At 31.9% G+C, this 13,371-nt stretch overlaps 2 protein-coding genes and 1 long non-coding RNA gene across 3 annotated transcripts in view; 1 reads left to right on the top strand and 2 right to left on the bottom strand.

The window, feature by feature from the left end:
• Nucleotides 1-2,688, bottom strand: part of LOC132938549 (putative nuclease HARBI1) — a gene marked incomplete at its 5' end in the record, with an annotated part of 96,839 nt that extends 94,151 nt beyond the window's left edge. Inside the window, one exon of the mRNA XM_061005458.1 lies at nucleotides 2,614-2,688. Within this exon, the coding sequence (XP_060861441.1) occupies nucleotides 2,614-2,688 (75 nt within the window). The remainder of the gene's footprint in view (nucleotides 1-2,613) is intronic.
• Nucleotides 2,689-2,746: 58 nt separating this feature from the next.
• On the bottom strand, nucleotides 2,747-12,889 carry LOC132936394 (uncharacterized). The gene is made up of 3 exons (XR_009663449.1): nucleotides 12,423-12,889; nucleotides 7,572-7,886; nucleotides 2,747-7,416 (listed from the first exon to the last, which is right to left on the bottom strand). It is a non-coding gene; the product is annotated as an uncharacterized LOC132936394 (long non-coding RNA).
• LOC132936390 (zinc finger MYM-type protein 1-like) lies at nucleotides 9,599-12,141 on the top strand. The gene has a single exon (XM_061003111.1). The coding sequence runs from the start codon at nucleotides 10,045-10,047 to the stop codon at nucleotides 12,139-12,141; it is 2,097 nt and encodes a 698-aa protein (XP_060859094.1). The 5' UTR covers nucleotides 9,599-10,044.
• Nucleotides 12,890-13,371: the final 482 nt, after the last annotated feature.

The raw sequence follows: 13,371 nt of genomic DNA, 5'->3' as shown, positions 1-13,371 counted from the left end.
TGCACAACTCGTTATTTTTAACAGGAACATTTTATTGATTGAAAAATCTAAAACGAGTATAATTGAACTAAGAAAAATATTAAGCACCATTTCAGATAACTTAAAAAATAGACAAATTAATAAATTTGTTGGTTTAAAAGTTCTAGAAATGTTGAGAAAAGAAGAAATATCTGATCAAGTAAAACATGCATTTTATGAAGAAGTTGATGAGTTTTACAATACAGCAATTACGTATTTAACCAAATGGTCGGTCTCAACAAATCACTTTCATGTTTTTGACTGGATGTCTTTATTGGAGCCGATAGCATGGCGTGACGTAGAAGAAACAATAATTTATTTATCTGATAAAAACATACAGTTAGATGATTCTTTATTGTTTGATCAGCTAACATACTTAAAAAAAAAAATCGAAGAATTCAAAAACAGTATATTAGATTGGGATAATAAAATTGCTAGTGAAAAATGGCAATGTTTTTTTAGTGTGTCAATACACGATGAACAACACTCAGAACTTTTAAAAATTGCTCAGTATGTTTTTGCAATACCAGCCCACAATGCTAACGTCGAACGTGTATTTTCTTTAATGGAAATACAATGGACTGACGAACGAAATCGTCTTCAGCTTGATACCGTGGAAAGTATTATAATGTGCAAGTACAATTATAAAAAGACTTGTTCCGAATTTTACGAGTATGTTAAAACACAGCCATCTTTACTTACATCGGTTAAATCATCTAAGAAATATGAATGGTACAAAGAAAATGAGACAGAAGAGCCCAGCCACCCCGGCCCAAGTACAAGTAAATAAATAAAAAATGTTGTTATTTTATAATTATAGTATATTAATTTCATATTGTTAAATATTATAAAACAATAAATTTTAAAAAAAATTTTACATTGTCAATTTGTTATAGTAATAAAGTGTATAAGTTATAACACTATAACCTATTGTAGTATTGTGTCGTTATTTAATACATATCCAATGGCGAATATAGTTCAATAATATTTCTAAATTTATTTACTATTTTTCTGTCTGTCCCGGTTTTACTTGATGAAATTATGGCAACCCTAGAACTAATACATATGATCGGAAGTCAATCAATTTTTTATCTACGTATAGGAGTGTTGAACCTCTTGGGACTTGTAAGCGCTGGAGCATGTCTGACAAAAAATTTATTGAAGTACAAAGACCTCATGTTGTGGAGGAATATAATAAATTTATGGGTGGAGTAGACCTTGCTGATATGTTGTTGGAACTGTATAGAATTGATATAAGATCAAATAAATGATACATGCGAATAATTTTTTGGGTGAATGGAGTTTGTATTGTAAATTGCTGGCTTCTTTATTGACGTCATCGACCTGTTGTGGAGGAATATAATACATTTATGGGTGGAGTAGACCTTGCTGATATGTTGTTGGAACTGTATAGAATTGATATAAGATCAAATAAATGGTACATGCGAATAATTTTTTGGGTGATTGGAGTTTGTATTGTAAATTGCTGGCTTCTTTATCGACGTCATTTAAAACAAAGAAAAGAAAAATTAAAAATGAGTTTACTAGTTTCAAACTAATATTGCTGCTGCTTTATGTGAAGTAACTGCAGTGACTCGCAAAAGAGGACGACCATCCACAGAAACGGTAAATTCGCCAACTGAACTACCAAAGAAAAAAAAGCTAATTGTACACCAACACCAGTAGCTGACATCAGATTGGACGGATATCATCACTGGCCTGAAATGGTGGATATAAAAGAACGGTGCAGAGCTTGCAAGCAAACTACATTTATGAAATGTAGTAAATGCAAAATTCATCTGTGCATAACTGGTATACACGAGGCTAGTTTTTCAAGCTAGGATAGCAAGGTAATACTAGTAAGCTAGAAAGCTAGTAATAATAGCTTTGTGTAAACAGAACTAGCTTTGTTTTTAAGCTAGCAAGCTAGGGAATATTCTAATAAAGCTAACGTGTCGAGCCAGGCTAGTTTAATAGGATTGCGTTCTATTTTTTTTGAGCTAGCACACCTCCCACCACTGAATTTACTATCCTAGCTAGTGTTCTATCACCATGTGGACGACAAAGCTAGTACACGGTTCATTTTTATTAATTTTCACTAAATTTAATTTTACAAATTTTAAATAGTGCCCGGAATTCGCCCGAAATGCAGGTCTCGAGTATACTAAACTATAAAAAACTGTTTATAATACAATTTTTCCTAGCATCGTATAAACTATTCTAGCTTCTTCCTAGCCAGGATAGTAAGCCAGGATAGGCGTTGGGAATAGCTAGCTTGCTATCTTAGCTTGAAAAACTAGCGTCGTGTATTCCAGGCATAAAACAAGAAACTGCTTTATAACATTTCACAACAAGTGAATGATAATATCCATATTATATATATTTTTAGTTTTTTTCATAAATGAACAGCATAATGTTTTTTTTAAATTTAATTTTTATTCATTTTTTAACCAAAAAAAGTATTAAGTTTTTTTAATTATGTATTCACATGACTAAAATTAATTTAAAAAATGCATAATTATTTCTTTTAATATATGTAAAACTGAAAATTTGGGTAAGAATTTTTATAAGACATTAATAAATTATGTAATTTACCTGGATAGTGAAAGTTTTTATACCATAATATAAATTCTGACCACACGGCTGATTTTGAAATGTTAACCATTGAAAGGTGTCAAATCTAATGCTCTAGCCACAGCTAAAGATATCATACCTAAAAAAAGAAAAATATAAGCCCCAGACATTGCAAATAATAATATAGGAGGTAGTATGACGTATGGAAACATTAATATTTTACCAATATTGGCACACACCATGTTTTAGTGTTCAAACGACATGCAAAATAGTATGATGTATTGGGTATACAGACGTTTTTTCCCCGCAGAAGAAACCAGTTCATGAATATGTTATCACAGTCAAAAATTTAAGATAGAACATTTGGCCCCCCAGGAGTTATTTATCCATAGGATATTAATGAAGAGGTGGGTGCAACAACCAGACATCTCCACTTTTTTTCGAAAATCACTTTTTTCACTTTTCCTATAGAAAAAAAAAATCTCGATCGATTGGTGCAACAATCAGACATATACGAACATTAGATACGGAGATATAATACAAACGGAGATGTCTCTTTTATTTTTTGTTACAACAACAAGACTTCTCCGGAGATGTCTTGTTGTTGCGCCGAATATTGGTCATACTGTAATGACTGTTCTTATCACTGATATGAAATCAATGTTATCATAATATATTAATTTCTATTTTCTAAATAATAAATATTGTTCCTTTAGTTTTATTAGATTTGTAGTTTTATTAACTTTAAACTTATTACAAGTTAGTTGTTGTTAGATGTATAAAAGACGTAGTTTAGTTCCTACTTTCTACTTTAGTACCTACTAACCAGTTAGATGTAACATTTTGTGATAAAAATGAGTGTTTCGAGTGTTCCGACTACGTTTTCGAATAGTTTTGATGATTCCGATTACAATCCATTCTCGCCGATTGAAGTGTCTGATATATCTATCCTATCTGATTTTAATAGCAATCTAGGTAATATTTTGGCTTATGATAGTGACCTAGAAACAATAAATAACAATAATAATGTCAATGTCGAAGATGACGGCGTTCGTATCATAGAAGATTCCGATGAAGAAAACAGTACTCAAGGTAAAAAAAAACGTAAGAATATTCATAGATGGAGACGAAATGTGAGTAAAAGTTTGAATGCAACTGGTGTAGACCATGTAAGTTTACGTGGAAAACATGTTATGCCAAGAGTAACAGGACCTGACTGTCAATGTATCCACAAATGTTTTACCAAAGTACTTGACAGCGAAAAAAGTAAAATTTTAAATTTATTTAATGAAATAGGACACAAGGAGAAACAAGATACTTTTCTTGGAGGCTTAATAAAAGTGAATAAAATTATAAGAAAACGACCCAAGGACTCTAGTAAACCTAAATCATGTGCTTGTATTTATAAAATCAGAGTTGATCAAAGTGAAAAAGTAGTGTGTAAGAAAGCATTCTGTTCTCTGTTTGGTATACATAAATCTAGAGTGGAACGGATCATAAAATCAATACAGGATAATATACCAAGTCCAGTAGATAAGCGCGGAAAACATATGAATAGAGGAAATTCTAAAAGTGAGAAAACTATTTTTCAGGTAGACACCCATATTAGAAGTTTTCCTGCTCATGAATCCCATTACAGCCGCAATAAAAATGAATCTGTTCGATACCTATTACCTTTTATGTATAAAATGTATGAGCTTTACATGTTGAAATATGAAAATGAAAATTGGCAACAAGTACTAGAATATGAAAATATAAAACCAAATCTTTCCTATGACTTCTATCGAAGATACTTTTTAACCAATTTTAAACTTTCTTTTGGCTATCCACGTTCTGACACCTGTCAGGTGTGTGATAAGCTTCAAAATTTAATTAAAGTGGAAACAAATGAAGAATTAAAAAATAAACTACAGACTGAAAAACAATTGCACCTTTCTAAAGCTGAAGTATTTTATACTGACTTAAAAGAAAAAACTATAGAATCCAAGGATCCAAACAACAAATGTGAAGTTTTATCATTTGATTATCAACAAAATATGCCACTGCCCCAAATACCAAGTGGAGATGTTTATTATAAAAGGCAACTGTGGGTGTACAATTTTTGTATACATTCAGGGAAAACAGGAAAATCATATTTTTATATGTATGACGAAGCTACAGGTCGCAAGGGCCAAAATGAAGTTATAAACTTTATAAATCATTTTTTTTCCAATATAATGGATAAAAGTGTTGAGACTGTATATTTGTTTTCTGACAACTGTAGCACACAAAATAAAAACTTTGGTCTAACACAGTACTTTTACACATTAGCATTAACAAAAAAATTTGGTATAAAAACTATAGTACATCGATATCCACAACCTGGACATAGTTTTTTACCTTGTGATAAAGCTTTTGCATTAATCGAAAAAAATAAAAGAAAATTAGAATATGTTTTTTTACCAGCCACTTACCAAAAACTTGTCAAAGATACATGTAAAAGCTTCAATGTTATTGATGTAAAACAAGATACAATACTAAATTATACAGATCATACAAAACCTTTTTTTAAAAAAACAGTTAAACATTTTTCCATTTTATCATACCGATTTATGGAGTATACTAAAGATGGTTTGTTTGCAAGTATATAGGTTCATTCCACTGCCAAAGAACTTTTCAAATTACATAAACCAAATGCACAGTTAAGTCTACCAGGACCTTTAAGTATTCTTTATAATAGTCCTCTCAAAATAAAAGAAGCTAAATTATTAGATGTAAGGGATTTGGCGTCTAAGTATGTCCCACCTGACAATCTCTGGTTTTATAATGCTCTTGAATCAAACGATTTACCACATGAAGACAACTCTGATGAATAGTAAAACAAAATTACTGTTATTTTTTATTTATATTTTATATTAGTTTTTTTTTTCATGAATAATATAAGTAATTTGTTTTGTATATAAACAAAAAACATGTATACCTACTACTATTTTTTATTATTTAATTTTTATATTGTTAACTATTATTATAAATTGTTTTATTTTATTGTTTTTAAATACCTATTAATAAAATGAAGGTAACAGTTTTATTTTAAAAAAGAAGCAAGTACTTACTTACAGTTTTCTGTTATTTATATTTTATATATTTTTTTTTCATGAATACTATTATAACTTGTTTTATAAATACTAATAAAATGAAGGAAACATTTTTATTTTAACAAAAAAACATGTACCTTTTTGTTATTTATTTGTATAGATGTATCAATGTTTAAAACAATGCATATACTATAATGTTATATTACCGATGATAACATTTTTAGTGCAACAACCAGACATTTCCAAATTGTTTTTGGTTTGGTGAGTACAGAAATTTTTTTTTGACAATTTGGGTGTTGGCATCAATTATAAGCCCAAAATTAGATTTCAATTATATTTTTTACAATTTTTTAAAATTTTTAGTTATTTTTTAAAACACTATTTTGTCTCTCCTGAACATTTTCATAATATGGAGATGTCTGGTTGTTGCACCCACCTCTTCATTTGGTCCCCCGGTATTTTAAATCACAAAATTTAAATCAGTATATTTTTGTATTTCAAAATTAAATTGGTTCTTTTTAAAAAAAAACGTAAAATGTCAGTATTATTTACGAGATAATTTATATTAACACGTTCACGACCGACGTCAAATAGTGTATCCTTCTAGAAAACCGGAATAATTTTGTTATATTGTAGTCTAGTCATTTTTTTTTTTTGAATTTTTGAAATAGAGTTAAGATTGATGGTGCGAAAAAAAAATGTAATTATTTAGGAAGTTACATTTCTAAAGTTTGCGAATTTATATTATATGCCACGCTCAACACTTCATTTTACTGATACTAAAAGCGCCTTTAACAAATTTTTTTTTTCTTTTTTAACGTATGTGTTTAGTCAAACATGCTGAAAATGATGGTATAGTCAGAATTTGGCAGTCAGACTTAGTTTTAATGTTGTAACGTTACAGAATTTGGGCCTCTTATATTATTGATAGTATAACAAAAATTCCCCAAACCAAGTGATTATTATGTAAAAGTTGCGGTTATTATTATGATTATTAAAAGTGAACGCGCGATTATTATTATTAACGACAACAACAATATTATGTAATATCTTATCCTCGACCCCCTCACTCACACGGCAGTGTTCGCACACTCGACTCACGGCCGCCAGCGGCTATCGCTGTCACCGTCGCTGTCGTCATAAGCTAGCATAGCACAAAGTGCATTCTGGCCCCCAATATTATTGTCACCATTGAATCATACGACAACACTGACCAGCTCCACCACCAACCAGTCGCTAGTTTGTAGTTTAAGGTGTGGTTTTACATAACAAGACCACACTGTGTGTATATGAAAATACTGTAAGTTTCATTTAGCTATAACTTTAAAACTAAGTCCGACTGCCAGTCCTTCACCATCATTTTCAGCATCCTTAACTATAAAGGTACATTAAAAAAAAATCAAAATTTGTTATATGCACTGTGCACAGCAGTAAAATGCAGTGTTGTTCACAAGCATATAAACGTAAAATCGCAAATTTTTGAAGGATAATTAATTAATATATAATTCCGTGATTTTATGTATTGTTTCATACATACTCGGGGTTCCGAAGTAATACACGGGTTTCACGTGCTTGCAGCCGAAGTAAAAATAAGCAGCAACCAGTAACAAGGTAACAGATCCGGATACTCTGCACGACGAACAGCCATTGTCCTTGCCCTGGATGTGGTCAGTGTCCACAGCTTTCATGGCGAGACCGAAGTACTGCACTCTACGTTACCGAATCAACAAGTTCTCGCCGTCGAAAGGACCTAGCATGAAAAACGGAAAAAATGTACAAAAAACACGCAGACAAGTATTTTCCAGATACGCGAAATCGACATAGGCGTCGACGGACGATGAGAACGGTAAACAGTAGAATAATATTAATATTATAACGCGTCGTATTAATCGTAATCATTATTACAGGTTAATGTTACGTTGGCCGATGGTATAGTTCAGTACAGGAAAACGATGACCTTCGGGTTTGGAGGCGATGAGACGAACACAGTGCGCACACGTCTTGAACAGAGCAGTACCGGCGAGGAAGGAGTGACGCTAATGAAAAAAATGGCCGACCGGTCCGCAGTGCACCGATGCCGTACGACGCTACGCAGTACACAGTTGTACACGTCAATATTATACGGCGTCAGTTGGCGTTCCTAGTTGCGTGGAGGGGAGACGGCGGCGGCGGCGGCGGCGGCGGTTGTTGTTGTGTCGTATCGCCGCGTCTGAGGGGCAACTGAAATATTATGTCGTTGTACTGCAGATGTCTATAAATTATTATTTTGTTTATTATTATTTATGATTCACACGGTCAAATTTCAGCGGTTCTCGTTCTGCTGACTGCTCGAAACGAACCTACCGCGTTCTCGTGCGACACGTCTACGCAGTACTCACTGATCGTATTATTCGTATCGAGATGGTTTTGAGGGAGCAGCGTCGTCGTGTTAAAAAACAAAACGACGACTCAACTAACGTGTTTTGGGTCATAGGCGTGCGCACGGGGGATGCCGGGTATGCCATGGCATCCCCTGCGGAGGTCATCTTTATCATAGTTTATGGTTGTAAATATTTTGATCAAAATTTAAAACATTTTGGTTTTTGACCAAAATATTTTTATTTTTACTTACAAAAATGTTTAGAGTTTAAATGATATCTAATATCAATTAGATTGCGAATGATGCTCATATTTTCTATAGATAATAGCTGATAGTAGATACCATAACCATGATGTTGGCATAATAGCTTGATTATGTGAATTATTATTTTTACATTATCTTAAATCGTGTTCACAAACGACCACGGTTACCACGGTCCGCGATATAGGCATATACATGATAAAATAATGTTCTTTTATCATGGGCATATATTTAATCATATCTCATATTCTCATTGTCACTATTAACATTATCAACATTCTCATCATGACATTACACCACAGAATTTTATAAAAAAAACGTTATTCTGTCATTATTCTAACACACAATAATCATGGCAGCTAAAAGTAAAAAATTGAAAACTTTGCATGAGTTTTTTATGCCAAACACATCAAAACGAAATTCCGGTAAGTTTATATTAATTATATTAGTACTTTAATATAATATAATCCACATATCCACAGTCTATACATATTATGTAAGCTGTTTTATTTAACTTATGAATTAATAATATTCATTTTATTAATTTAGGTGACAATGATCCAGATGATCCAGTAACATTAGAACAGTGTAGTCAAACAGTGGTAGAATCCGAAAAAATTACTGTACATGAGCTGTTAGGTATTTATTTACAATTATTTTAATAATGTTTTATTTAACTTATGAATTAATAATATTCATTTTATTAATTTAGGTGACAATGATCTAGATGATCCAGTAACATTAGAACAGTGTAGTCAAACAGTTGTAGAATCCGAAAAAATTACTGTACATGAGCTGTTAGGTATTTATTTACAATTATTTTAATAATGTATTACCTAATGTTTATGTTCAGTTCTAGACTGTATTTATAGATGCATTGTCTCTAGTTAAATATTTAATTTATAACTTATAATATATTATGTAATATGTATATCCTAATTCCTAATGATTTTGTTTCATAAATGTCTTATATTGTGAAATACCCTGTGGCCTGTATGGCTGTATATTAACATATTAGTTAGTAGTAACTTAGTACCTGTCTATTGTCTAATATGTATTTATTTAATAACATTGATGTTAAATGTTGTAATTAAATATTTTGTATATAACTTAAAAAAATTGTGTTGTTTATTTTTTTTGTGTTGCTCTGTAAGAGTTAATATAATAAATAAATTATAGTTTATAAGGTATCTATTATTTAATCAGTGAAATTGCAAGACATACATTTTTTTTTGTAGGTGAGTAATTTTTACGCTTGAGTTTTAATATGACTTTAACCTGACATATTTTTGCTTATAGTAGGTAAGTTTTATTTGAACTTTTAACAAAGTTTAAAAGTTTTAATAATGTTAAACTTTTTTTGCATTTATCATGATGCATTTCAAATTTCAATATCATTACCTAACATAGTAACATGTACATATTTATCAAAATGAAATAAAGTAAACATTTTTATAAGTACCTAGTACCTACCTATTTGTGTTGCTGTCTTTTATTTAGCATAGTATATTTGACAAGGATGTTGCATGATTGTATTATATTAGGTACATATAAATTAACAAGTATTTTACTTTTCATCTTTTTCTATTTTAATATAATAATACAGTATTCTGTATCTTTAAATAATTATTAGACTCAGTATGTGACCATTATGATTGTGACCCTGAAGATCCAGCGAATACAGATAATACAGCACCAACTTATCGATTAGAGCGAAAACAGAGAATACATAAAGGGCCATTCCAGCCAAAATTAAAAATGTATCCCAGGACACAATTCGGTAATAGAGCTCGAAGTTTCCAAAGCGCCTGGTATGATGATTTTAGCTGGCTAGAATATAGTTTGAAACTTGATAGAGCATTTTGTTTTGTGTGCCGAATGTTTAACACAGCTTCTGGGTTAAATGTTGGGCAGATAGATTTAGCTTTTACAAAAAAAGGTTTTCAAAATTGGAGTTCTGCTACTACAAAATTTAAAAAACACCAAAATTCAAAAACCCATAATTTCACCATGACAGCGTATCACAATTTTTTGAGTTCAAAACCAATTGACGTCACCTTGGATGAATCTAGAGAGCTGGCCATAAGTGAAAGAGAAAAACAGAGGTTATACAATCGAAGCATCCTGCATAGATTGATAGACATAACATTGTGTTTAGCTAAAAGTGGCAAACCATTTCGTGGACACTTTGAAAATGATTCCCATGTGTGTAAAGGTTTATTTTTAGATATTGTGGACATATTGAAAAAATATGATTCAACATTACAAACACATTTACAAAAAGGGCCACAAAATGCCAAGTATATAAGCAATCATATACAAAATGATTTATTGGCTTCTATTAATAATGTAATGAAACGTTGTATTGAAAAAAAAGTAAGTAACCGTCTTGTTACGATAATGGCTGATGAGACTAGCGATGTGGGACATCACGAACAGATGTCTGTGGTTATACGCTACTTTGATGACGAAGCATGTAAACCTGTTGAACAGTTTATTGGCATCCAACGTTTGACTGCAGTAGATGCCAATACTATATTTAATAGTTTATCAAACAAAATTGCTCAGTTTAATATTAATTGGAAATCAGTCATAGCTGTATGTTTTGATGGAGCCTCAGCTATGTCTGGAAAATTTAACAGTGTACAGGCCAAAGTCAAGGAAATTAATCCATGCGCATTGTATGTTCACTGTTATGGCCATTGCTTAAATTTAACCTTGGTTGATAGCTTAGGGAATAAGAACCGGATTATATTTGATTTTTTTGGCTGTGTTCAACTTATATACAGTTTCATTGAAGGAAGTCCAACGAGGCACGCTGTTTTTGAAAAAATTGTTCAAGAAACAAATTCTAAATTGAAAACTCTTAAGACGCTTTCAACAACCAGATGGGCATGTCGTGCTGAGGCTGTCACAGCTGTTGAAAATAACTATTCATCTGTTATTCAGTGTCTTCAAGAAATTGCCAATAACACTAAATATTCAGAGGTAAGAGCAAAAGCTAATGGTATTCTTTATCAAATGAAGAGTTTCAATTTTATTTTTGCACTTTATATGTTGAAACCTATTTTAATTCAAATTCAAATTGTCAGTGCTCAGTTACAAGCTCCCAACTTGGATTTATTGGGAGCAGTATCTATTGTTAATGCTTTAAAAAAATCTTTAGGTGAGTTAAGAAACAACGATGATAAATATTCTACACTTTATGATAATGTTCTTAAAGTTTGTAGTGAATTTGAAATTGATATACCATGTGTCAAAAATAGAAAGGTTTCTACAAAAATAGAAAATAACAAAACACAGCATACACACATAGATAAAAAAAGTGAAATGAAATACTGTGTATTCTTTACTGTGTTAGATGATATGTGCAACGGTCTTGAAAATCGTTTCAACCAGGAAACTTTAAATATTATTAGTTCAATAGGCCGCTTAATACAACTGAAAGCTGAACAGTTTGATATTGATTTGCTATCTCAAACATTTTCACTCAATAATGATGAATTAGAAGGCGAGCAAAGTCTTCTACGTTCCATGCCAGATTTTATACCAGGCACATCAACTAAAACAATTTATCAATGGTTGGAAAACTTATCAACAAGTCAAAACTTTTTAAACATTCATAAGGCATTGAAACTTTTTGTAACAATTCCAGTTACCAGCTGCTCATGCGAAAGAGCTTTTTCTAAACTCAGTTTGGTAAAAACGAAATTAAGAAGCCGTATGAAGCAGGAGAGATTAGATGATATGATGATGATTTTCATTGAACAAGAATTAGCATCGCAGATAAATCCCGAAGATGTAATTGACGAGTTTAAGAATCTGCATCCTTTTGAGAGAAGATTAGAACTCTAATACTATTTAATTTCTTTATAAATATTGTTAAATATATAATTAAAAATAATAATTAAAAACTATGTTTTGTATATATATTTGTGATGATTCTGATTTTTGGATTCGATACATTATAAATCATGCTCTTTGACTATCACCTTTTTATTTATAATATACAGAGTTATTGGGGAGTGATTTTTTTTGTATTGGGTTAGGTACTTTTAAAAATATTGGCATCCCCTGCGAAAAAAGTCTGCGCACGCCTATGTTTTGGGTTACCTACCTGATACAAAAATACTTACGACAAGGTTTTGTTATGTACGGGCTACGTAACAGCGAGTTAAAAGAAACTGTATAACTAACCGACATGCGCACCACTTACGAGTTACGGTAGACTGCTAGAGCGACGGACCGAGAAACTGAGAGTAGACAGTACCACAGTAGTCAGTAGTGAACGATTAGCGAGTGTGCAGTGGTGGGTGGCGGGTCTGACGTCGTCGCCGTAACAATGCGACGCCCGACGTCCGTCGGCGGCATCAGCAAGCCAATATGACCAACCGTCCTTACACTGCCTACAGACTACGAGGAGAAAACATTTTGTGGTTATGGCCCGCCCGCCTCCTATAAACTTGTTTATAGGTCTATGCCCGCCACATTATAATAACAATAATAACACTCGAGTGACAATGTACAAAAATGTTGTTTATAATATAATATTGTTCGCGCAATGTTTCTGCGGTACAGGCCGCCGGCAGATGTTTTGCTGGCGGCAACGAAAAACACGGACGACAATGAAACAAAAAACTCACACCTGCCAATCGACGAACAATATAAATAACGCAATCCCACTGATAATATTATAAAACACTCGTGCGAGAAAAAAACAGACGCCACAAAAAAAAATAATTATATCATAATATTGTAAATATTGTATTACATAATATATTAACATAATATCTGTGGTTGAAGCCCGTGATACCGCGAAATAAACTACTGATAAGTGATAAGTAGGCCGGGCTTTCGATGCACGTCTTATTGCATTGCTCTCCTATTTTTTTTTTGTAATCACCTACGCAATGCTCGGTTTACTACATATTTTATTATTTTTATTTTTGTGTCTGTCATACTCATAACCTTTTAGGACAGTAAGAGTGCTTGGATTTTCTTCAACAGTAACTTTTCTGATAGGAAAGTGAATCTAGTTGGTACTTTGGGGGGTCAAAAGTAAAAATTTCCCAGTAGTTTTCACAA

This window comes from Metopolophium dirhodum, chromosome 1 (assembly GCF_019925205.1).
Source record: "Metopolophium dirhodum isolate CAU chromosome 1, ASM1992520v1, whole genome shotgun sequence".
In the NCBI taxonomy this organism is placed as follows: domain Eukaryota; kingdom Metazoa; phylum Arthropoda; class Insecta; order Hemiptera; family Aphididae; genus Metopolophium; species Metopolophium dirhodum.
This window is presented reverse-complemented; position numbering and strand designations above follow the sequence as displayed.